Below are 27638 nucleotides of genomic sequence, written 5' to 3'. Positions count from 1 at the left end.
GCAAGTGAAATGGACTAGTATAACTTGGAAACAATTCTCTAAACCCATGGGTAAATAGTAGATATATCAAGATCGATTAGTAGGTATTGTTGTTGTTATTATTATATTATTATTATTATTATTATTATTATTATTATTATTATTATTATTATTATTATTATTACTTGTGAGGTGTGGTTATGAAGTCGTTTACATCTATTATTATTATTATTATTATTATTATTATTATTATTATTATTATTATTATTATTATTTACACAGTTATGTACAGACTTTGTTTAGTATAAATCGTGGTCGTATCGTTTATTATTTGTGTCTTGTGTAACAAAACATGTGAGGTTATGTCACGACATGTCTGCTGTATGTATATTAGTAAGAGTTTATTTAATATAAGAACACGTAATTAATAGTATATAATTTATTATAACCTGTAAACATGATGTATAAATCCAATGTAATATTGTGCAACACAGGGAAATAGTCCAGAACAATGTATCTTTGTCACTAGAGAGTTAGGCTACAGAACATTCGATCCATTTGTAATTAGGTTACCGGAGACTCTAGAAATTACAAAAAAAACATGTTGTGTCACACTTTTCTAGAAGCCTGGCGAGGCAATGTATATAAAGAGGCAGTCTTGGGAGTTGGAGTTGGGTTGTTAGGGAGAGTTGCTAGTGAAAGTCGTGAACTCATGCTGTAATTTTCTTGTATTGGTAGTTGGTTGACATGCTAATGTTGCATTCTTCTGCTTCTTCTTCTTAGCAGTGTTTTGTTCAAAATGGTGGTTTATTAATGTGTGTTTAATTTGTAAATAAAACAACTGACAGCATCGCGTGTGTGCATCTTTGTGATTATGATATTGAAGTGGGTTATCACTAATCCCATTTTTAACTCGCACACCGGCCCCCTCAAAACGTTTATGAGTCAAATCCAAAGCATTCTGTTTGCCCTTTGCAACAGCAATCTATTCTGAAGTATATCATATTACACAATAAAATTTGCTCATTACCTGTTAGTTCTTTGATAAAGAATTCTTTGTAGCTTGTTTCGCACCCAGCAGCTGTTTTTCAGCATAGATTTTCTTGACACATACTTTCCCCTGAGATGACTTTTCGTCTTCAGAACCATACACGATTCCAGTGTAGATGTACTTAGTGTAGGCCTGAATTCTGTCTGATTTTTCCTAACAGTGAAAACTCGTTCTGTGGAAGAGTTACTGTGAGGTACACTTAATACCACAAATACAACATTACTTATGGTTTTATACTTAATTTGTCCACTTTCATTTTTAAGCTCTGCAATGTTGCCCTAGTTGACATCAATGTTCGTTCCATGTACAATATATTAAGGGAAAGCATAACTGCCAACTTTACGAAAGAAAAAATCAGGAGATTTTGATATGAAAATCAGGAGAAACCAGGAGATACAATTGGTCAAAACTACTTATTCTATATGTCTTGCGCAATACAGGAGTACTATGGTACATATTATAACATTTATTGTCTCAAAACCCGACTGTTGCTATACGAGGATACAAGGCTAAAATTTACACATTTCTATTCCCTCACAGGAAGTATGCGAGTGAGATGATCGGTCTCTGATAAGCCTTCCGAAAATAGTATGAACTCATGCTCCACACATGTGAATCAGTCATGCACTTAGATGCCATTACTTAGCAAATGCATAGATTAATACATCGCATCATGCACCAGCGCGATTATGCGAAGTGCAATGTTATTTTTATCACATAATAATCTGAAATTCACCAGAATTGTCTCAAAATGGCTCCTAAAATCTCTAGAAAAGTCACTAGAATCGACTAGACTGATGTTAATGAACATGAACATAGCATAGATTTACAATCGGTATATGCGTCACGAAATACAGGTATCAACAAACGTCGCACATTCGCAAGCATTTCTCGCATAAATAAACGTCAATATTTCATCTGAAAGCGGCCAATGAGCGAAGGACATCTGGCCAATGGCATAAAAAGCTGAAATGGCGGGATTTGAAAACAAATGTTTGAAGTTCACCTAAAAATAAGCTAAAATCAGGAGCAATAATAGAACAATTGGGAGGCGGGAAGAACTGTCGAAAATTGGGAGTTCCCCGTCTAAATCGGAGAAGTTGGGAGGTATGGGAAAGTGTTGTGCCATTTAATTGCCCTGATTGTCTAATACAGAATGTTAAAGTCGTCATTTGCCGTGAATAACGCTAAAATTTTTGTATATCAAATGGCAGAAAATACAAGTTAAATGATACAAGCAAGTGGAATCAAAGTGGCCATGACCGAGATAAATGTACTAATTTTAAATTGTTAAAAGTCAACAGGGAGAACAATTGAACACTGAACTGAAATAAGCCATGGTGAAGTTCGAGAGACAAATTTTGTGAAGAAAATAATGTATTTTAAAATAAATTTCGTGTGGCTATTTCTAGCCGAGTGCAGCCCTTGTAAGGCAGACCCTCCGATGAGGGTGGGCGGCATCTGCCATATGTAGGTAACTGCGTGTTATTGTGGTGGAGGATAGTGTTATGTGTGGTGTGTGAGTTGCAGGGATGTTGGGGACAGCACAAACACCCAGCCCCCGGGCCAATGGAATTAACCAATGAAGGTTAAAATCCCCGACCCGGCCGGGAATCGAACCCGGGACCCTCTGAACCGAAGGCCAGTACGCTGACCATTCAGCCAACGAGTCGGACATGTATTTTAAAGGAAGAATACCAAATTTATCGACAAAACTAAACATATTACATAATCCTATCGCTGTGCATCTCAAATATACAAGATTTAAAATGAAATTTAAAGAAGGAGATAAAAATACAATTGAATGTATACTGGGATTGCAATGAAGAATAACAAAAGTTTCTCTAGGAAACATTTTAAGAAAACGCTAATATTTAGAGCGAATTAACAATAAATTAGACGATACTAAGCAACCATTAACATCACAGAAACTTCTGTAGCAGATTATTTGACGTCATATTTTACCTTACAAAACATAGTAATAATACAAGAAGGCTTTGCAACTAAGAAGAAGATGATATTAACATTGTCTCTGGATATGTTTTCCATGCATGTGCCCGAGAATGTCATGATGACTTGCTAAATCAAACATGGGATTGACATCTGATGGAATCCAGCCGACTCTACCCATGAATACAAGTTCAACTGCCGAGACTCATAGGTGACTGAACCGAGGTCCAGAGAGGAACGTTCCCGAGGAAGGATGTAGCAACAACTATCCGGGCCCACAAACACACGCAAAGTAAGACAAGTTTCACGAATTACTTTTAAAATTAATTACGTTTCTCTGTCTTGTAGTGAGTTGTTGAGTGTGATGTTTATAAGGAATAGATCGTTATATCTTCGTGAAGTGTTTTAAATATGTAGTTTCAATGCAATGAATTAATAGTGTTTTAAGGAAGGTTATAGGTAGTCTTCCAAAATATTTAAACTCATCCAAGTGTAGGAAGAAATGCGTATGTCAATGAAGTGTTATGTTGACAATATTTCAGTTTATTATCCAGAGGCAATACCAAAGACAGTGAGTTTTGATGAATATGAAGTACGATATAGGTTTATATCAAGTCATAGGGTACCGAGGCCATAAATATCGGCAACTTATTGCCAAATGCAAGTCAACATAGGTTAAATATGGTAATGTTTTGATAAGTGAAGTGCATATTGCTAAGAATATGTTAGTTGTTGATCCATGAAATACTAATTTTACTGAGTTGAGAAGTTAATTGAATTGTGTGTTACATTGAATTGATTAAATAATATTTGCATATGCGGCGATGTAAAGATAAGATGACAATATCAGGTAAGGAATGTAAGATTAAGGAATAATATTATCTTAGATAAAGCAGTTGAGGAATTATGATAAATATGACGACGTATGAGGAAAGATATTTATGTAAGGTTAATTAATGAAAGATTAAGTAACGCAAATATGGATCAAGGTTATAATAGATGCTAGTAATGATGTGAAATATGGAATAACCTATGAGTTTATGGCAATATGATAATAGACTTACAAGACAATAGTAGATCATGGTCATCAAAAAAATAATTTCAAGTAACCTATAATTAAGAATCTGATGGCAATTTCAAAGAGAATTTCCTATTATATTTAAGGTTTAAGCTGATTTAAGCTGAAATAGCAGATCATTGATAGCAGATATGATCTTAGTGTCTTCATTATGTTAGCCTATCACTATTAAAGAATTAGGAAGTTCATCCATGGTATTTCTTGTCGACTTGCAATCAATGATTGAATTTTATGAAGTGACACAGGAGATGTGTATAGTAATTTACGTGAGGTCAAGATGATTTTCATTTAAGTAATTTCAATCTGAGCAAACTTCAAGGAGAGGAATTATAAGACCTTGGAAGGGCTGATAGTATATTCTATGATTGCGGACTAAAATGTCAAGATCAAGAGAATGAATACAAAACAATACTTTCAAAGAAATATTAGTGTAAATAGTAAAAAAATATTGGAATCAAAGATTTAACTTATCCAAAGTATACTACATTATTTTGAATAAATAATAGTTATTAAGAATTTAATCCATTATTATTATTATTATTTATAGATTATAATATTAATATAAGTTAATCTTATAGTTGATAATAAGTTGTAGAATCTGCGGTTGAATTTTTAAGGCACAAAGGTCCGTAAAAATTAAATATCACAAATGAAGGAGAGATAACGGATAATTCTCAGTCAAAGTCACGTGAAATATTTTATGTTTAACATAATCCCTGAGATGTTCTCCAACTTTAGACGCGGATTTTCTTAAATGCCATAGGCTAAATGGAAGAAAGAGAGGATACCCAATAACCACGTACGGCGCAGTATCACACTGGTAAACTGCAAATTCCTCTTCAAGTTTGTCATGTTCACTTTCCTTGACCAAACTTGGGAATCTTCAAACAAAATATTCAAGAGAAGAATAGGAAACCTTCATTCTGAAAGAGATGTCTGCAACTTTGACACGATGAAGAAATTAATCATCAAGGGGAAATTTCCTGATAACCTAACTGCAAGCTGCCATATAAAACTCTCTTACAGAATTATGAAACATCTCTTCATCACAGTCATTATCTTTCAAGTATTCCCTGGATTTGCTCCAATTACCAAGTCCTCATTGGCTTTCTGGTATATCCTCCTCTTGAATTGAACACTCAAAAGGGAGGTAGATTCTGACTGAATAAAACGTGGCTGAACAAATCTGATCAATAGGTCAGTTAAATGACCAGTAACTTTCCTCCTAAGAAGATGTATGGGTGGAACATCTTATTGCATAAATAAATTAACTGAGTTAAAGAGAGGAAGTGTACTCCGAAGAAAGTAGCAAAACAGTTTTGTGTGTTGGTCTTGCTTTCTGTATCTTCTGTACTAACGGTTCTATATTTAGCTCTTTTCTGATTCTAATATTTTGAATTCTATCTCTTCTTGTTTTTTTAACTGATGTTCTTAAAAATTTCATTTCTACTTCTTGGATCTTACTATCTTGTCTTTTATTAGTTACCAGCGTGTCTAGTCAGTATGTTACAAGTGGTATGAAATACTGTTTATATAATGTTAATTTCGTTCTCTTGGGTGTTTTGTCATCCCATAAAACCTCTCTGACTCGATGATAAAATGTTCTACCTTTACTTAGTCTGTTATTAATTTCAGGGTTGATTTCATTACTTCCATTAATAATGCTACCCAGATATGTAAACTGTTCTACATTCTCTAACCGTTCTCCGTATATGTTCACTTGGCTTCTCTTTTTTTCTTTTCCACAATGCCCGACTACAGTTTTCTTTTTACTAATTACCATTCAAAACTCCTTCAGATTTTCATTCCAAACGTCCAGTGTTCTTTGTACTTCCTTTTCTCTCTTTCCCCAAATCATCACATCATCTGCAAATATCAAAGCATTCACTTCATCACTACTAATACTCTGTTTTACATGTTTTATAATTTCATCCATCAAGATAATAAACAACAATGGAGACAGTGCCCTTTCTAGCTAGAGACTTTTTTTTTTGTGTGTGTGTGTAAAATGTTTCAGTCACCATTCCTCACTTGTACACTGCTTTTACTCTCATGATACAACATTTTTATCTTGTTAATTAATGATTTTGGTACATTCCTTTTCAGTAGGCATTCCCATATGTGTTTTCTCTTAACTGTATTATAAGCTTTTTCCAAATCCAAAAATACGAAAATGATTACCTTGTTCCTTTCCAGATGTTCTTCCATTATCGTTTGCACTGTAAATATCAAGTCTATTGTTGATCTATTTGGTCTAAAGCCATATTGTTCTTCCTCTTTAACTGCACAGTCTTTTGTCCATGACTTTCTCCATTATTTTTAAATACTCATATCTGCACAAATTAAAGAAAATGTAACATATCCCGCTGCTTCTGTTCACCACAGAGCTCTCTTATGTGGTTTTCCAGTATTTCTGAGCCAACTTCTTCAACAAAAAATCCAGTCTCATCCCCATCCTCTTCAAAATCACATACATCTTTAAGGTGTTTGGCAACATTGTGCAGCATAGCAAAGCTCACTACTAGTTTTGGTACTCATTCTAATGACACTCGCATGCAGTTACCAAGGATAGGGAACCTTTGTATTAGTTGACCAAACACTCTTCCTATTACTACTCTTTCTTTCATGTGTTTGCGATTATATCAAATTTGAATGTAATCTACAAGCAGCTTGAATGGCATGATCAGTCAGGGGGATATGCCATAGCCATAATCACTCAGCAAACAAGCGGTGCCATCATACCTAGAAATAATGTCTCGTATAGCACTCCTCTTTCATATTCTTGAGTTATGTACAGAGCCAGGCCATTCGGCGCTAACGCTCGTAAACTTTTCTTCAGCATCACATGTTGCCTGAACAATCGTCACAGTCGGCGGCCACTACTCGTATTCAAGTGTATGTTTTTCACTTGCAATTCATGCAACTTACAGTCCGTTTTGAATAAATGATATTGATGAATCATCAGACCAATTCTTGCATAAAACATGGGATCATATTTGGCACACCTGAGAGAAAGGGGTGGACATGGTTGAGTTTGTCTAAGTTTTCTTCTAAGACGAGCCTCTGTTTGCAGTCTTCGACACTCAGTTTCAAACTGCACTACAGCAGTGGATGTGATTGCGCACCAGCGAGGGCGATCTTCAGCAAGTGTGTGCCAATTACTGGGGTCAATGTTTGTGCTCATCAAGATTTTTTGAGCTATCCTTGTAGCATTTCAGAGGTGCACCACATGGCCTCCTGCCAGAATTGAGTTCACTCTATAGTATCTGTCGGGGTAGCCTATTGTCATCCATGCGTCGGACATGACCAATCCATCTAAGCTGGTGACTTATGATGGAAGCTTCTATACCGTTCATCTGTGCCCTTTCAAGTACTACAACAATGGAGACATAATCCTCCCATTTGATAGTCATAATGATCCTAAGCTTCTGCTGGTGAAAAAGTTCCAATTTCTTGATGTCACAGTGATACAGAGTCCATGTTTCACATCCATACAATAAAGTGGAGACGACAGCTTGGTACACCATCAATTTAGTGGATATATTTAGGTCTTTATTAGAAAAGACTTTGCGGGATAGACGTCCAAAAGCACAATGAGCAGCTCGTATTCTATTTTCTACATCCACCTCCGAGGTACAACGAGACGAGAGAATACTCCCACGGTAGGGAAAGAAGTCTACTTGTTCCAGAGATGTACAATAATACTGGCATAACCAGCGTATTCATGCCTGAACACTAATGGTTTCTTATTTTCAATATGGGTGTAATCTAATGCACCTATTACAGTCGGCATATAAGTGCGTTTGCCACATTAACTTTGCATTATTCATTTCTTGCAGTGTATTGGGGAATTGTCTGGCTCCATGGCTAAATGGTTAGTCTGCTGGCCTTTGGTCACAGGGGTCCCGAGTTCGATTCCTGGCAGGGTCGAGAATTTTAACCATCATTGGTTAATTTTGCTGGCCCAGGGGCTGGGTGTATGTGTCGTCTTCATCATCATTTCATCCTCATCACGACACGCAGGTCGCCTACAGGCATCAAATCAAAAGACCTGTACATGGTGAGCCGAACATTTCCTCGGACACTCCTGGCAATAGAAGCCAGACACCATTTCATTGGAGAATTTAATCCACTTATGAGCTTTATTGTGAAAATGACCCATAATGTAATTAACAGTTTTGGATACTATCAAGCGGTTCACTTAAAAATCTTCTGACACTTCACCCTGAAATCCAGAATCAGCAGCATTAAGTAAGAATATTTCCATCTGATTTCTTGGGGTTAATGTTTTTCCCTGAGTTTCATCACTATTTGGCAGAAATTCTGATGTCAGAAAATCAATGCTTTCATTCTAAAAATGCATCAGGCCCTTACATCTACTCAAAGTTCTTCTTTCAGCATATGATTTTCTCTCCCGTACATGCATAATAATCGTCATTATGAAGTGAACTGTTGACTGACAGAAGTGGAGTGTGCCTTCTCTCAGACTCCAAAATAATGAAGTTGTAGCTATATCTACATTTCAGTACCATTGCTTTATTCAAATCAAAAGTGAAGTTAAAACTATTGATCTGGAAAAACGAAGTTACAACTACAGGGGACAGTTGTTACTATCTTTTATTCACTCCAAAGGAAGCTATAACTTCAAAATACTGAAGTGGTAGCATTATCTACTTTTTATGCATTTCACCCATTGGCAATGTTGCCAAACCTCCTTCATTCCCTGGAGGTGGATTTCTGAACGAGGTCCATGTATGAGAATTACTTGTACATATTTAGACTATTTTTCAATAATTACATCTGCAGAATAACCAATATGCAGTGTTTTCAACAAAGGTTTCAATAGATAGAAGATAGTGTGTAACAAGAAATTACAAGAAGACTGAGCTTGATAGGCAAAAACTTATTTCATTTTTGAATTTAACACCCACGATGTAGTGAAGAACACCAACCACATGCTGCTGACAAGAGTAAGAGTAGAATCAGAGATAGACTAAATACAATTAAACTGGTATTACAACAGTTTAAGGTAAGAAACACTGAATCAAATGTTATGTGTAATTGTGAGAAAATGAATGCTCTGTTTACTCTCAGAGGTCTGTCTATAAAGAAAAATCATACAGCAAAATGAGGTAAGATAGGACACATTGTGATGATCAACTGATCACTATCCTTCTATGAAACCATTAGTCAAAATGCCTGATCAACTGTATGTGATGTCATTGTAAGCAGAAGTAAAGGGAGCAACAGCAGCACAACCAAGAACTGGCAGTCCATATACAATGACCAACAGGGACCAGCATTAAAGAGGGTAGTGCAACAAAACCACATATTGTCAGTTGGAAGACTCCACACCGAGTTGCAAAGTGCATCCGGTAATACCACCAGTACCATAACTATTCATCAAGAGCTCAACAAATAGAGTTTCCCTGAATATCACCACTGTTGGGTAAGGTGATGTAAAGAATGGCACCATTGGGTTTCTGAGCAATGGAAACAAGTGTTATATACTGATGAATTGCACTTCACTGTCTGGCAATCTGATGGATGGGTCTGGGTATGAAAGATGCCAGGTGAAGTTTGTTGGAGGTATGGTGTTGTTCATGGTATGGACTAGACTATGAAACAATTCTAGACAATTCTGCACTTCCCACATAACGGCAACAGTTCAGAGAGGGCCCATTTCTGTTTCAATATGATAATGCCCCTCTACATAAAACAGCATTTACACATGCATGGATTGATGACATGGGGGCTGAAGAACTGGACTGACCTGCCCAGAGCCCCAACATTAACCCCATCGAACATCCTTGAAATGAACTGGAACACTGACGGTAAGCGAGACCACAATGCCCACAATCGGCTACTCATGTGATCCAAGATTCTACAACAGGATGAAAATCAATTCCTTTGGTAACAAACCAAAACCTGGTGTACAGCCTTCCCAGAAGAACTGCAGCTGTGAAGGCATCAAAAGACAGAACTATGTCATGCTAGGAACGCTGTTATCAGGGGTAACATGTGAATGGACATCTGTCCAGAAACTTTTGGAAACTTTTTTAGTCACAAAATCTCACCTGAAGATCCATCTCATGTAGGCGGAAGTGCACTGCTTGCTCCACATACTGCAACCGATTGTGATATGTGAGAGGTATGCTTCTTCCCCCAGCAATGATGGGCACAACCTTACCAGTACAACTTGTTCCTTCGAAACATTCTAAAGGAATCACCTGTAACAAATATATCACGTACATTCTTAACAGTGAAAGCACACTCTTGAGAATGATGATTTTAAGAAAGGAAAGAGATGCTAAATAGTCAGTCAAGTCACTCAGCATTAAATATAAGTAAACTATTCCACAATCTATTAAAATACTTGGAGCTTGAGAGAATGGTACGAGGGATGATTTAAAAGAGGAGCGTTAACAAGAAAAAAATGAAAATCAACTAATTAGCTATTGGAGAATAATATAAGAAATAAGAAGAGGAGGAAAGTAAAAAGAAGGGTCAGTTAAATTTTCATTTGAATGTTTGTTTGTGTGTTTGTTTGTAAGGTTGGTTGTTACATCACCAAGGGAAAATGGCTTAACAGAATTTCTTGAAACTAGGTACAGTATATAAGTTCAGGGATAACTGGGGTGTGCACTATGCAATGTATTATTTGATTAGTATGCAGTGGTATAGCAATATTGAGGGGACAAGAACAGGAAAGTCAAATTTCTCCTTTAATATCAGCTATACTGAAAAATGATACAAAATAAAAGTTGTGCAAGATATCATTTCTCATCCTTTATGCTTTATGCATTTTGACCATGCAAGGGATAACAGAGATATTTGCAATTTTAACATTTATCATAAACTCTCACATTTCTTCAAAAATGTTAGTTCTATTCAAAAACATTACAAAACAAGAGTTATAGATACTACAATTTCTGATCATTTACAGTATGTCTCATACATTTTTAAACGTAAGGACTATGATAATCATATTTTCATATTTGGATTTTTACTGCCTAATCCATCAATGCAGAGCTTTGTGCTAGCTCCAAACATCTGTTGACATGGTCTGTAAATGGTTCTGGAAATAAAATATCACATGAATATTGAATTTTTTATGACTGCATTGTACTCAAAATAAACTTTCAATGTATTAGATTGGGATCTATGCACAGGCCTATAGTACATACTGAAGAGATGTTAAGTATAGAACAAAGATGGCAAACTGGACACCAGTAGGATACAAACCCACAACCTTCTGATTTTATGTCAATTGCTATGGTAGCCTATATAATATATGTACTTAACATCTCTTTAGTATGTACTGAAGATGACCTCATATGCTGAAAGTTTATTTTGAGTACAATGCGGTCATGAAAATTTAATATCCGTTGACTTGGTCCACAACGGACGACTTGCACACACTCTGCAGTATGATGGCAGTAGTGCTAGACGTATAGCTTAGATCCTTTCCAACAAAACAAATATGACCTAGGCCACCACAGCTCAATTGGATAGAGCAACCAATGTGAAATCAGGAAGTAGTGGGTTTGGATCCCACTGGTGTCTGGTAGGGAATTATGAAAAGAGGGCAAAATGAAAGACTCCCTTGATCTTGGATATCCTAATATCGCTGAACTGGAAAAAAAATATAAGTGATGCCCTACAACATATTAAACCGAAAAATCTGATCAATAACATTACACTGACTCTTGTTAGGTTACATGTGCTTTGTCAGTTCTGCTGGATGGAATTACAGCTGCAATTATAAAAAGGACCCGTCAACACCTGTTACATAACAGCTACTGTAGTCTTTTCACAATGATTACTTCTTTTCCCTTCTCATAGTATATGTGAGGTAATTTTAATTTACTTTATTACTAATATAAAGATATCATTTTAGTAATAACAGACTTACCTCATGGAAGTTGGCCTCGGTAACATCAGATAAATGAATATCACGGATACCTCGTAGACTTTGGGTATACAGACTATCAACTTCCTCCAGATCATCCATGGTAGCTGGTTCACCAACCAGCAATTTCCATACCAATGGAGCCAATGGAACAGCCAAAGGCTTTTTTGTGCGCACCGCCACACCAAACAAGATACCTATGTACAAAATGCATTCTCATTAGATTTTATATGAGGTAACAAGATTTTACAATAATTTGTTTGTCTGGGAACACCAGCTTAAAGAATGTTGTTACCACATTCCCCTGTTAAGTAAAATGGTAAATTAACTATCTGTATACTGCTGAAAAACTGTTATTGACTAAATTAAGAGTACTTAGCCTAGATGAAGTAAAAGACAGATTTCATCTAATTCTGCCCTTCCTTCTTCTGCTTTGAGTAATTCAGTCTAATGACTGGTTTGCCCCTGTGATGAGTCTTTTCCAACTGGTACAATTTCCTATGATTTTCCAACTGGGTCGATCCTATGCAGTATGTTTTGCATCTGCATAGCTCCTGTATGCTGAGTTCACAACGAACGTCATCATGAATATCTTTCTTCATCTTCCACGAGGGTGTTTCCCTGGTATTTTACCTTATAAAATTTCTAACAACACATTCCTATGTTGTATCCTTTGTCCCATCCAAGAAAGTTGTCTCTTACTAATCTGACTCAACAGCTGTCTTTTCTTGGACAACGTTCAATACCTCAGTGTCGGTCTTCTTCTCCAGCCAACTTATCCGTTGCAGCCGACGCCAACAGCACTTCTAGCCTCTTATCATCACTCTTGGTTAACGTCCAGGTCTCAGAACAACACAGCACAACAGACCAAACATAAGATTTCATTATCCTTTTTACGTAAGGTGAGGGACATTGTTTTCTGACATAGAAGGGGCTGTTTATCTCTGTTTGCTGTTGCTATTCGTGTTTTTACTTCAGTGTGATACTGAAGGTTTTCTGTTATGATCTGGCCAAGGTATTTGAACTGTGCTACCTGTTGTACAGACTCACCACTGATCATTATGTGCAATGGACGTGGGTTCCTACGAAACATCATGACGCTTGTTTTATTAATATTGATTTTCATACCAAATTCCTTCCTTTCTTCATTCAGCTTTAGCAATATTTTGGATAAAGTTGTTGGACTACCCACAACTATAGCTTGTTTGATAGTCTGCATTAGTCTCCCTCTTATTTTCACCCTAAGCTTGGTTTCTGTTATAGATTCATTGATGATTTTCTCAGCAAAGACATTAAACAGGAATGATGAGAGCAGACAGCCTTGTTTCATTCCTTTCAGTATCTGTACAGGGGCTGTTAGTTCAATGCCATACCTGATAACTGCATTTTGATGTTTATATAAATTGTATCACATGATGTGGGCAACCTATCTCAACGAAAAGGAGAAATAGTTTGTTCCATGGTACTTTATCAAACGCTTTCTCATAATCAATGAAGCATACATACAAATTCCTTCTGCAGTCCAACAATCTTCCACCCATACAGCTCAGTGTAACTACGGCATCAAGTGTAGGCAAATCTCTGCAGAAACCAAACTGAGTGTCGCCAAGGTTCTGCTCAATGTAATTCTCCATTCTACATTTTATGATATGGAGGAGTATCTTAGATGTGTGAGTGATTAAACTTATTGTCCTATAGTCAATACAACCAGTAGGAGTTGTTTTCTTTTGAATAGGTTGATGATTGATGTCCTCTGGCTATTTGCCTCACTCATAACTTTTTGCAGTTAATTCAAATACCATTCCTATCTATGTCAAAATCCTTGCCTTGATCTGAATAAAAACTGATAGAGGATATCTCCACACAATATTTTATATCATCATAATTCAACAGAAACAATCCAAACTCTCATTACTTAGATCAGTTTCCACACTAAATCATAAGATGATTTGTAATGTCTTATACAGGACTTCAAGAGCTCTCACTTTTCCTTCACATTCAAAGATGATAGGCATGAAGAATTTCAAACCTTAAAATTGATAATTCAACAAATATGGCAGCTATTATCAAATATGAGGTGCTGTCTAGTCAAAGCAGTAAAGGCATGTTTGATTCACCTGGAATGACAGGTTTTGACCATATATCAGGAAGCCATGAAATTAAGAAATGAGTGGACTTTATTTCCCAGTCCTTTAGCAGCCTCTTTAGTCTGAAAACAAGCTTGTTCTGATTTTTCATCAAGTTTGCAGACTAGCTCAAGGTAGTGAGCTTGGCAAATTTAGTATTATGTCCATGAATAACATACACATAGTACTGTACCTGAAGTCTTTCCATATAATTTGAACGTGTAACAGAAAATTGTGAGGAAAATGTATTAGTAACGCCTATGTATTATACTGTACATCAAAAGAAAGGTCTCCACCTCAGGATTACTAGAAAAATAGTATTTTAATATTTCTTTTGTTAATTCTTTTATTTGCATAAAATAGTTACTGTATTTATACAAATAATATGATGCTTAGGTCATTGTAGTTAACTGTATTGGCAGGTATGAAAGTTTTCTCTGATGATCTTTCTATGCCAGCCTGATAGAGGGCTCTGTGAAATCCATTTACCACCAGAATGCTAGTTGTTGCACTATCATCATTATCTAAAGTCTTTGCCTTGTCGCTGCAACCATTGATCTCTTCTCTCTGTGATCCTTTTCATCTCACCATAACCTTGGCATCCCATCATCTCAACTACCTCTTCAATGATCTTCTTCTGTGGTTTCCCTCTGCCTTTCTTTCCCATCATTTGCCTTCGAACAATTCTCTATGAAGTCATTATGCTGGAGAATGTGACCAAAACTGACGCTTTTCTCTTCTTTATCGCTGTTATTAAATGTCTCTGGGTGTTTATTTCTCTAAGCACTGCTTCATTAGTTTTCTTCTAAATCCAGCTAGTTCTTGTCATCTTCCTCCATACCCACATTTCCACTGCCTCTAGTCGTTTCACGTCCTCCTTCAAGAGAGTCTATCCTTCACAGCCACATAGCAGCACACTCCAAATGAATGTTTTGATAAACAATTTTTGTTCAATATCTAAGGATTTATTAGTTAATAGCTGCTTCTTCTCCTCAAAGGCTTACTTACACAGGGAAATTCTTCTTTTTATTTCCACAGTGCATCTGTTGTCATCGGTAATAACTGATCCTAAGTAGCAGAACTTGTGCACCTGTTTTATTAAAATATTTCCAATTCTGTGATGTGCCTCTGGCTTAATTTTAGATTTGCTTACAACTGTAACATTGGTTTTATTTACATTAATATTAAGTTGGAAATCTTTTAAGATGGATGTTAATTTGTTGAGCATGATCTGCATGTTCTCCTCATTGTCAGCCAGAAGTGCAATATCATTGGCAAATGTAATACAGTGTACAGTTGTTCCATTTATTTTAATGCCAGGTGTTTTTGATTTAAAAATTTTCATGGCCTCTTCAATGTTCAGATTAAATAGAAATAGTGACAAGGAACACCCCTGTCTTACTCCTTTCCTGATCCTTACCTTGCATACTTTTTCATTACTTTCGATGTTTATTCTTTGATTGATGTAGAGGTTTAGTATTGCTTTTCTGTCTTTCCAGTCCAAATGAATATCCTTCATAATTTTGAACAGTGTTTACCACTGAACATTGTCAAAAGCTTTTTCCAGGTCTACAAAAGCTATGTACATATTTCTGTTAAGCTCTAGTCTTCTCTCCAAGATGGTTTTAAGTGCTATAACAAGCAATGTATGACAAAATTATAGAATTAGAAGTCATTACAGGTGTTTCCAAGAATCACGTAATTTATCTACCTAGGATTGGTTTGGTGTCTACTGACAGTAACCTACCTTTCAAATTCAAAGGGAAGCTGTTCCTGTGATGTCTTGCTTTTGCAAAGACCATTAACAAAGCAAAGGGTCAAAGTTTTGACAAAATTGTTGTTTAATTATCTCAGTGAGTTTTCAGCCATGGTGAGTTACATGAGGCATTTAGAAGAGTTAAAGCTGCGAGCGATGTCAAAATTAAAATTATAACTATACCATATCAGCGTCAGTTCCACAAAGCTGAAGGGTATTTCACAAAAAACATAGTTTACAATGAAATACTAAGTCAATGAATAGTACAGTCAAATCCAATAATTTACTGTGAATTGTAGCCTACTTTCTTTAAAGTGATGCATGACTGTTATAAGCATGCATGAGAAGATTATGATAGGGCAATTGCCAAGGTTCAAAAATTCCATATTTATATTCACAATGGAAGTGTAAGCTTAAAGGTAAATACAGGGTCTTCCAGAGTTCAGTAAATTTTCCGTTACTTTTCTCATGCTTCCTTTATCATAAGTTTCATTTTTAGTCTTTGTTCACAGCTATTTCTGCAACAGGCCACTAGTGTGACTTGCTTTGTCACTTATATGTTCCTTTCCATTACTAAGACATAATGAAAATGATTAATAATCATGAAAGTAATTTGACATATAGATGGATAACACAAGAGACTATCAGCACAATTTTTAGATATTTATACAGTAGTTTTATTAAATCAAGAAGGTGATACCTATTGTAACATAAGAATGAAATGTATTCTTTGCATTGGAGGTAAATGTCCATTTTAATTCATTAATTCATGAAATTGACATTTTAACATAGGTTTACTGTATATTCTGAACTCTTTTCCATGTTGCAAAACATATTCAATATTAAGCAAGCCAGTCTAATGTAAAAGGCACCAAGTTCAGTATACATATTTTTTAAAAAAGAGAAGCATGTGTTAAAAAGACAAAAAATACAAAATTTTAAATTTTTTAAAAATTTCATCAAATAGCACTTTTACTGAGCATGTTAATTAATACTTCAATTCTTGCTATGTTCCTCACATGCTTTCTTACTTAGTTTGAGAAGCACCAAAATTGGCTTGTCATCACCATTGTCATCTGTTTACAGTTCCAGTTTCCTGGGTACTGTTTGCTTGTAAACAATTGTAAAGAACACAAAGGAAGGGTTGTGCAGTGTCGAGAAAAGAGAACACTCGAGTCATCTACTGGAAGAAAAGGAAACTTCTAGGTAGAACTCTTCTGGTTTCCAAAAATACAAGCATATCGGAGTGCGCTACACTGAAGAGCACCAAACAACTTTACTCCTCTACAGGCCAAAGAAGACGCTGTGCTTAAATGACCACAATCCTCTATAGGAGTGAAGGTATTAAGGAGGATGTTTTTCCATCAATAGGATCAAAACTCATTGCTGAGTCAATGATTTTATTAAAAATAATGAATCCACTGCCAAAACTTACTGGTTGATTTGCTCTTACAGATCTTGTATCCAATCTGAATCGAAGGGTTCATAGTCCACATATTGAGTTTTCTGTATTGTTGTAATCATTATGTTCCTTTTGTCTAAGATATCTGTTGTTGTTTTTAAATTCCCGAGTTTAATCAGAGACTGAATATTTAATGTTGCTATGTAATTTATATGTCTGAATTTAACTTTGTATGTGGTATCTTCAAGGTGCTCAGACTCACCTAAAACTTTATGTAGTAGTCCCCCGGAGTCCGAAAGATAACCTGACACCATACTGTTGTATAGATGTTGATTCCCAAGGGAAACCTGAAATATTTGTCCCGAATGAGTAAATTTATAATACCAATGTAGTTGGTCCGTTACTGGACATTATAAATTTTCCAGCTAACTCATTCCTGGCTGCCAGTGTTTCACCCCAGTGTGCTAAGTTGGGCTCATCAGTTGGTAAATAGCACACCTACCAAGACGCATGGCTAGTGCATACCGTGGAGGCCACTGCATAGGCTACCTGGAGCCACTGGCAGTGCCAATGCACTATGAGAGACTTTGTCTCATTTCTAAAAACTGATGCCTGCCTGGCCATCAGATGACATAGATGCTGATTCCCATAGGGAACCAAAAATATTTGTTTCAAATGAGTAAATTTATAATACCTTATATCTTCCTGGGGTAGTTTGTTAAATAAAGCCTTCTTATCCCTATTGATTATGGGTTTGATGATTGGCCTAAGGCAATCGGATTCACTTCCTACTTTTGAAGGTAAGATGTATAGGAAACAAATGTACCTCTCCTGGAGAACATACACTGACAAGGGAGCTGCTCAATATCAGACAGATGCCTTTGGATTTAAAATGTAGTCATATTAAATCTCTGAGTACAGGGGTACAGGGTTGTCTCTTCCACTGTTTCCACTGAAGATGTCATTGATGTCTTCACTCATATCCCTGAGCTGGGACCCTTGTCAGATGTTACCACTGGGTCAGTGTACTCTGAGACTCACATAGTCAGGGGTGCCACTCCCTGCGTAGGGCTGCCTCTGAAGAGGGTCCCTACCTGTTATGTTATATGACCTATTCTTTTTTAAATTATTATGTAAAAGAAGTTTACAGAACTTTCCATAAAAAGAAAAGAGCAAGTGAAACAAACAATAAAAAACATTCTTTAGCTCTCCTGTAAAATTGCATATTTGTGACATAGTGTCCTTTACCTGCAGGGGATAGAATTATTCTGTGTCTACATGTATTTTTTTAAAATCCTCCAAATTATTTGATTAAATCAAATTTGAAACATCATGATCATGATCAACATCATTTCCCATTATCCAGCTGTAGCTAGGTAGGGGCAAATATGGTTCCTCTCCACTTTCTTCAGTCTTTCCACCACTCTTTCTCCAACACTGTGTCCCAGTCCAGGCTTCTTTCCCTAATACTGCGTTGGATTGTGTCATTCCATCTCAATCGTGGTTGTCCCCGGCCTCTCCTTCCATGCATTTGCATTTCCAGAACCTTTTATGGCATCCTTTCATCATTCATTTGCTTTATGTGCCCAAACTATCTTTACAAAGGTAAAGTTGGCTCTTCTCTATTCTATAAATTCATTTTTTCCACTCCAATTTCTTCCCAGATTTTCTCATTCCTTATTTAGTGTCTTCTACTCTTCTGTATCATACATCTCAAGAACTTCATTTCGGCTGCCTGTATTCGACTCTCATCCTTCTTTGTCATTGTCCAAGTTTCTGCTCAGTAAGTGGTTATGGGTGCGTAATACATCTTGTACATAGTTTCCTTTGCTTCCATTGGCACATCTTTGTCCCATAACATGTTTCTTACACTATGATAGAAACTGCTTCCAGCTTGAATCCTCTTGCTAATTTCAGCATCCAGGTAGTGGTTATGAATGAAAATGATTTTTAGTGATATTATTATTATCAACAACTGCACTGCAATTGGGACATACCCTTGTGGCAATGCTTACTTACAGAAGTTAAATTAAAACAAATTAAATTACAACAAAAACAACAAAAGTAAAACAAACAATTCCATGCAAACCAAATATTATAAACAATTATAATGAAACAAGAAATTTCACAAAAACAAAAGAAGAATAAAAGTTAGTAAGTTAAAATAAGGGAAAAAAAAGAACTGACAATTAAAGAAGATACGAGTAGTGTAACATAATAATAAAATCGAGTGCAACAAAATTTGCAGAAAACGAATTAAAATATTTCCTCACCTATAGGTTAATATAATTACAATGTCGACACTTAGAAATTCACCCACAATTTTCAAAATATTCTATTACAAGCAGTGAACCACAATAATAGTTATGAGATCACAGATAAATTCACACAAAAGTGAAATATTACTAATGTCTTAACATTATGACTTACAGTAAATTGAGGGACAGAATGACTTACTACTAGCTTAACCCATTGAGCCCTGCATATTTGTTGGATTGAAACTGCATTGGCGCTGGGATTATTTTGGAGGAAATATAGTGTCGCTTCATATCATGAGAAATTTCTTACTTAAAAGACCATTAAAGATTTAAATATACATGAAAACAAAAGGCTTTCATACCACAAACTGCGGAACAAGGAATACTGTAAAACATTTTATTTTATTATTGTCACGAGACCATGTTCAGTCCGCCTGCTGAGCTGTAACACAGTCTTCTCTTTGCACTTCCTCTTCGATTTCCCCATCTATTTGTTCTTCAGGAGCGTTGCTCACACTAGTACTAATATTACTACCATACTAATTTCACTGAAAAAATTCATTCCTAATCATCCTTACGTCCTAAAACGGGTTATATATCGGTATCAGTTCTATACTGGCAGCCATCTTGTTTACAAGCGAATCTCAAAGCTAGAGATAGCCCACTTCAAACTAACATTACGAAGCACACTATCGATGTATATTAGCAAAGAGCATATAACATTGCAAAGAAAGAGTCCCTACACAAATCACAAATGCAACTTACTCTGCCATCTCTTGAGGAAAAGTTGAATTACGTAGTAAAATGAGACAACGGAACAGTTCCGTGGTCCGGCGTTTGGTCCACCGAGACGAAGCACGGAACGGTTCCGTGGCTCGGGCCCAATGAGTTAACATTGTAAATAAAACACTATCACATGCAAAAGCAAAGAAAGTTATCTCTGTACAGGCCATCAAGACCCTTGGAGTGGTGGACAGTAAAGGCCTCAGCACTTGACGGGCTAGAGTGTTTAGCTCTACACCCGGCCGCCTTTGCCCCAGGAATTAACCTGGTACTCATTTTTGGTGTAGGCTGAGTGAACCTCAGGGCCATTTGGATCTCTGGAAGCGGAAATCTTGTTTCTTAAATTTTTTATTTTCCTGATGGGGAATCGAATCCATGTCCTTCCAGGTGAACCGAGCACGCCTCTACCGCCTTGGCCAGGCAGCCCCTATCATCACATACACATTCCAATATAACTTACTGTAAATATCTCCAATGTAAAGTTGCACACTCATTCAGTTACTTAAATTAAGATTGCTAAATAATCTTTTATTTAAGCTTTAAGTGATTTTAAAACATTTTCATACAAAGGACTCCAGAAGTCCAACGCAAGTCAAATGAACTTTCTAAATTGAGTACAATTGAATGGATGAAAACCATAACGGTATAAGTAGCATTTTGGTCATTCTGAGAAAAAGGCATTTAAACATCGTCACCACTCATATAAAGCATGCTATTTGTAATTATACCACCCATCACTAGAGTGCAGAATATTACCGCTATCACTTGTACCTCTTTGCTGGTGAAAGGATACATCCTCTCGGAGTTACATCCTGCACTTAACTCATTTTTTTAAATGTCACTTATGCCGTTATGGTTTTCATCCATTCAATTGTTCTAAATATTGGAAATTAAAATCAATAATGTTAGTTAAGATGATTAAGCTATTGTTATAGGGTTTCTTACATCATTTGCCTGAGAAACAAATATAACCTACAATGGTACCATACAACATTTTTAACATAAGATATTGACAAAAAAATAAAATTTAAAGCTGAACATAAGTGAATGCTTATATGAGTGGCTTCAGCTGAAAATTCCATTTAGTTTTAACGTTTATACATGATAAGTGATTAATCTAACCCAAAAGACATTCTAAAAGGAACTTCATAAAAAAAGCCATCAAAAGGGCAGTACCAATTGTAGAAAAATATTTTACAAAGAAATTGTGTATGGTGCTTAAAGGGTTTAAGGGGAGACGTTCATGAAAAAATACACTATTTAAAAGATGCACCAAACCCACAGTTTTGAAGGTACGGCAATGAAATGTTGTACCATGATTAACATGAAATTAACACATTATTAAGTCCCCGGATTATATATATATCTATTAACTTTTTTAAATTTTATTTTTTTTCAAAAAAATATACATGTTCCTTTTTCTAAAAAAAATAGGTAAGAGATTTCTAAAAAATTCTCTGTTTAATCTCTTTGCATATAGTAAGCTTCTCTCACAAGATTTTTTGAATAGAAGAACTTAAATAATTTTTTATTTATAATTTTGTATGTATGATATAATATTCATGAAAATTCCAAGCACTTTGCTCCAAATCTCAGCTTACACTCAGAATTTCAAAATTCTACCCTTCATAGAATCTCCGGAAAAGGTACATAAATGTTTAAAAAACATAATTTTCAGCAAATGCAATTTAAAGTTGAACCTAAAGTTGTTTCTTATACCACCTCTTCAGAAGGCTCCAGATTTGTACTCAGGGTCCTCATTCCCTTCAAGTCTTCTCTTCTGGTTTCTTGTTTTCTGCCTTCTTTGCTTTACCAGGTCTTCAACTGACTTTTCAGCTGCAGAGAGGTTCTGTAAATCTATTTTGCTCAAGATGTCTTGAGTGAAAATACCTACCTTAAAGCCCATTCTCGCTCTAATACCTTCATCCTCACTATGTTCCCACTACTGAATACAAGAACTGTATCAGAAGTTGCAATTCTGACAAATGTAGTAGATGAAAATGTGGTTTTAGGACATCGTTTCCATATGAGTGAATTTAGAGATTCATTTGGATTCTGGGTTTTGCCAAGAACACACTTTTTGAGAAGTTCAGGATCGGCCAGAAACCTATAAGTGGGCTTGACAACATCTAGGATACATTTTGGAAGCCTCTGCTTGTGAATGTAGGGGTTATTATCCTTCTGAGCATGTACATATTTACACCGGCTAATGTGGCACAGATTTCGAATAGGTTGTTCATCTGTTGCACCATGTGAAAATATGTAGCCCATATTGTTCTTACTTCGGACCTAACCTCATTGCTGGTTTATTTCTCACGTCTTACGTTCCCTAACTTCTGCAAATGCAGTTTATCCAGTCTTCTATACACTCTTTGTGACCATGGCGTTATTGAATGATGAAAGAATCGAACACTTGCGTAAATCTCTGTCAGTAGCACAAGGCAAAACAAGAATTTATTGCTTTTTCATAAACAAAGCAGCTGGTTTGGTATTGTTTCTAAGATACGGAACACAGTCACAGATGATCTATAAAACCAAAGAGTATGTATCACAGCCTTCTAGATGTATCCTGTGCAAGTTTGCTTGAAAGAAATCCACGGAATCGTTCTTCACTGAGCTAGTATTCAAGTTGATTCTTCAAAAGTGGGTGTAGCAGGAAGCTCACGGCACACATTTAATTATTATTTTTTAGGCACTTCGGATACAATTTCATCCTTGAAACTTTGGAAACATATTGTCAATGAGTTCTACTATTAAATAAAAAAATAATTGAAAATTGACATTTTGGGCCCATTTCATGAAACCCCCTTAATAATTTTTTTAAAATAAATGTAAATGCGATAAGAAACTACGAACACCACCTGACACAAAAAATGAGCTGACTCTTGAATAGAAGAATCAGCACCAAACTCCACATATGATGTCCCGTATACCATCTTCATACATATGTCCAATAAACACTCTGTCAAAAAACCTGCATCTGTTGTGTTAAGAAAGTGGCAATGTGAGGCCCATGTAAACAGTTAAACTCATTCTAAAAGAAAGCACAGAAGTGCACTCCTTTATTGGCAAAATGTGGATAAACCTCCATCAACCATAAAACTATAAAAGAAATAACTGTGATAATGTGCTCCTTCCTTTTGATGGTGTTTGTACTCCGGGATTTAATAATAATAAATAATGTGATTTGCTTTACGTCCCACTAACTACTTTTTAAGGTCTTCGGAGACGCCGAGGTGCCGGAATTTAGTCCCACAGGAGTTCTTTTATGTGCCAATAAATCTACTGACATGGGGCTGTCGTATTTGAGCACCTCCAAATACCACTGGACTGAGCCAGGATCGAACCTGCCAAGTTGGGGTTAGAAGGCCAGCTGCCTTAACCGTCTGAGCCACTCAGCCCGGCACTCCGGGATTTAGTAATTTTATTAAACCAATTTCATTTTAAGTCAGGAAGTGTACATTTTCTCCCAAATCTAAATGGCACAAACAGCTGATGGTGACTAAAAAATAAATATTTCAAGCAATACAATATACAGTAAAACCTCGTTAAGACGTTTCTGCAGGGGACGAAAAAGAATGTGTTCAGTGAGAAAACGTACTACTGAATATACAAATAAAATCCATCCAACAGGGATATGGAAACACAGGATTTGATTTTTTCCGACATGAAGGCATTTTACGTCCTGTATCCGTGGGTACAGTGAAAAGTATACCTATCATTTCTAAAGATGAAAGGAAAGTATTAAACGTTGTGAAAAACACAGGAGAACAAATATGAAAACCTTTTCTGCTGGGGCTTATAAAATAAACAACAGTGCACGGAAAGCTGTGAAAAATACCAAACAAATACGAAAACATTTGCACGGGAGCCCATACAAATATCAAAGTATTACTGCAGATTACTCTCTTTCTAAAACAAATGTTAGTAGAAGCATTTTATTTTGGACCGGTGTGTTATTAAACATTACTTTCTGGTCACACTCTTAAGACAATGAATTGAAGGTTACACTCAACCATGTGCAACTGCAGGGAACAACTCTGGCCACCATTTTGAATCTGACAAAACTTTGACCAACTCGAAGGTGCGAGTTTCAACATTTGCACCACCTCCGCGCTTTAAGATGTGGATGCTAGTCCACTTTCTGACAGATTTTAATTTTGTCTTCATTAGTAAGGAATTTCACGACTTTTGCGGTATCCCTAACTAGACTATCACAAGACAAATACAAAGGACACTAGGAAAGTTTTGCAATACGCAAAAACGGTTGGCTGGACACCCCTGTTATGGAGAGGGATGAAAAGAGGGGTGAAAACCGGTCTAGAAGATACCAAGGTGCGACTTTCACACCAGTTGTTACCAAGCAAGTTAAGATGTCAGTGTGGTCTAAAGGTGAATATCGTGCAATTATCCGCCACAATTTTACTCGTGGATTAACTGTTAACCCATGGGGGTCTCTTCCCGCATCGCGCTCACTTGTTTCTCTCCCTGGCCGCTTTCTGCGTGACGTTATGTGATATGAGACAGCGCTCGCCCGACCTGCTGACACGTGTTACGACTACATTCTAAAATGGTCATAACTTCTGAAACATTCATGCAAATAATGTCCTGATAAGGTTATTATAATCCTTATAAAATACTGGAGGAGATCAAACGATTTATTTTGATGAGGAACTCGAGGATAATATTGAATTATTTATTTTATTTTAAGGAGTTATATTTTTTACCGCAGACTATAACATAAAAACGCTTCTAGAGGGCAGCCGGTTGGAAATAGGTATGTGCCATCGCAGACTTTTTTGTAGAGGTTTCTATGCTCTACAATTCGTATGCTTACACTTGGGGTCTATCGTTGATGGTTTACACAGCGTAAGCCAAGAAAGTAAGTGACCGACCGACCAATCAACATTTTTGTCTCTTTCTACGTATTTACTGTATATCGGATCACGGATACATAATAATTTTATAGTGGTTCACTACATGAACAGTGTTCGTGTTGTCAGTATCTGAAGTAGAACCACTGTACTGATTAAAATGCAGTCAACATATTATGGAAACGTGTGTGGCGCTATAAATTGTTGGCACGTAAAAGAACTCCCGTGGGACAAAATTACGGCACCTCGAGTCTCAGAAAACCGTAAATGTTGTTAGTGAGATGTAACACAAATAACATTATTATTATTTTGCATATTATAAAGACAATAATGATAACAACCATCATAGCCAGTTAGTTTGCTACTGTGATGACATAACAATACTTCCTCGTCAGCAATGCTTGTATGTTGAAACACTTTGTAATGAACTCTTGAATATCTCTATTATTACAGCTCGTATGGTAAAAAGGTGTCAGATATAAATGACTGAATGAAAATCGTATTTTCTATAATTTTTGTTATGTGCTAATAGCCGGGCTGAGTAGCAACTCAAATGGTAGAGCGCTGGCCTTCCTAGCCCAACTTGGCAGGTTCGATCCTGTCTCAGTCCGGTGGTGAAGGTGCTCAAATACATAGTTAGTGGGATGTAAAATCTAATAACATTAATAACTTATATTTCTGAATATATTTCGAAGCTCATGAAATAATACAGTATCCGTGATCCGATATACAGTAAATACGAAGAAAGAGACAAAAATGTCGTGCGAGAAGAGATCTGTTACTGGATCTCGGTTGTTTCAAAAGGAGGCCTCACACATCCCAATCACGAGTGGTTAAAAAATATAGCCCAGTTCGAAATTTCATTTGGTGTGTTTCACGGTAAGACTGTATCCAGATGCAAGAACGTAATGAAAACTCTTATTTCTATTATTAAGTCAAAATTTGCAGTATTCCATGACAAAATAATTTGTCTCTACGTAAGGACCAGGACATTTATTAGGATATGGCATTTTAATGCAAAGAGTAAGGAGCTAGCACTGAGAAAATATGCCAATAAGAAGGCTAAGCTTTGGGCTGGTTCATCAAGTAATTAAGTCTCCTGACATGTACGTTTTAATAATTTAATATAATTCCATAAAGATGTCGATATGATGTATATGTTCCTATGCCATTTGATATAAATATTTACTTTATCAGGAAATGAGTTGCATGGTAATATTTTATTTCTTATCGTATTATATGTCATGTATTTGATAGTTGATGTTCTACCTGCTCAGCATGTGACAAAATTTAACGCATTTTCACGTTTTTAAATCTGTTGGAAGTGCTGTTACTTATCGAATCGGACTAAACCAGATTATTATTTGATGAAAGATTGAGAAGATATTTCACAGGCACGAGAACTCACAGGCTTGCTGTACTGCGACTGTGTACCTTACTCGCTATCGTTCATATCGCGTGACGTCATAGCGCTCCAGCCAATGGAAGCTTCAACCGGTGGAGTAGCCTACCTTTTATTCTAGTTACCTTGCTGTAGACCAGTGCCTGAAGGAAATGACTCCTGTGCTGGGGAAAGACTGTCTACATCGGACAACAATTTTCCGCTGGTACAAAGAGTTCCAGAGGGGAAATTTTGGGGTTGAAGATGATCCTCGTTCTGTGCAACAGTCTGAATCAGTGACTGAGGAAAACATTGAAGCTGTGAGGAAAATGTTGCAGCAAGAGAGACGGTTGACATATCGGCAGGTAGAAGAGACCCTCCACATCCCTGCACCAGCTATTCATTCAATTCTACATGACAATCTCCATGTTAGAAAGGTTTGTTCCCTTTGGGTGCCCCATTCACTTTCAGAGGAACAAAGGGCACATCAAGTGAAATGGTGCCAAAAAATGCTAAACAGTTTGAAAATGGGACTTCGCATAACGTCAATAGCATTGTTACAGGTGACAAAACTTGGCTTTATTATTACAATGTCCCAACAAAATCCCAGAACAAGGTGTAGCTGTTTGAAGATGAGGGTACTCTTGTGACTGTACGAAAGTCAAAGTCAGTGAAGAAAAGGATAATTGCAGTATTCTTCACTAAATGGGGCATCCTGACCCTGGTTGTGCTAGAAACACAAAGGACAGTTACTGCGAAGTGGTACAGTGAGACTTGTCTGCCTCAGGTCATCCAGGCTCTCAAGCAGCTCCGTCTAAGGTCACGGCTCAACACTTGGCTCTTGCATCACGACAATGCTCCAGCACGTCGTGCTAATGTAACAATGGATTTTCATGCTACATCACGGTTGACTGTGCTTGATCACCCTCCGTACAGTCCTGATCTTGCCCCAAGTGACTTCGCACTCTTCCCAGAAGTGAAGATGAAGCTGAAAGGGCGGCGTTTTGGATCTGACGACGAGCTTCTGGCAGCATGGGATCAAGAGTGTGAAAATGTAACCGAAGAAAAGTGGCAGAGTTGGTTCAGTG

General features: G+C 36.6%; 1 protein-coding gene across 1 annotated transcript in view; it reads right to left on the bottom strand.

Moving 5' to 3' along the window:
• The window catches only part of LOC136858059 (probable E3 ubiquitin-protein ligase HERC1), an 850878-nt gene that overhangs the window by 46025 nt on the left and 777215 nt on the right, over positions 1-27638 (bottom strand). The window contains exons 67-68 of the mRNA XM_068225263.1: positions 11974-12167; positions 10136-10288 (exon numbers count right to left, since the gene is read on the bottom strand). Coding sequence (XP_068081364.1) covers positions 10136-10288; positions 11974-12167 — 347 coding nt within the window. The remainder of the gene's footprint in view (positions 1-10135; positions 10289-11973; positions 12168-27638) is intronic.

The sequence above is a fragment of the Anabrus simplex genome, chromosome 1, assembly GCF_040414725.1.
Source record: "Anabrus simplex isolate iqAnaSimp1 chromosome 1, ASM4041472v1, whole genome shotgun sequence".
Classification (NCBI taxonomy): domain Eukaryota; kingdom Metazoa; phylum Arthropoda; class Insecta; order Orthoptera; family Tettigoniidae; genus Anabrus; species Anabrus simplex.
This window is presented reverse-complemented; position numbering and strand designations above follow the sequence as displayed.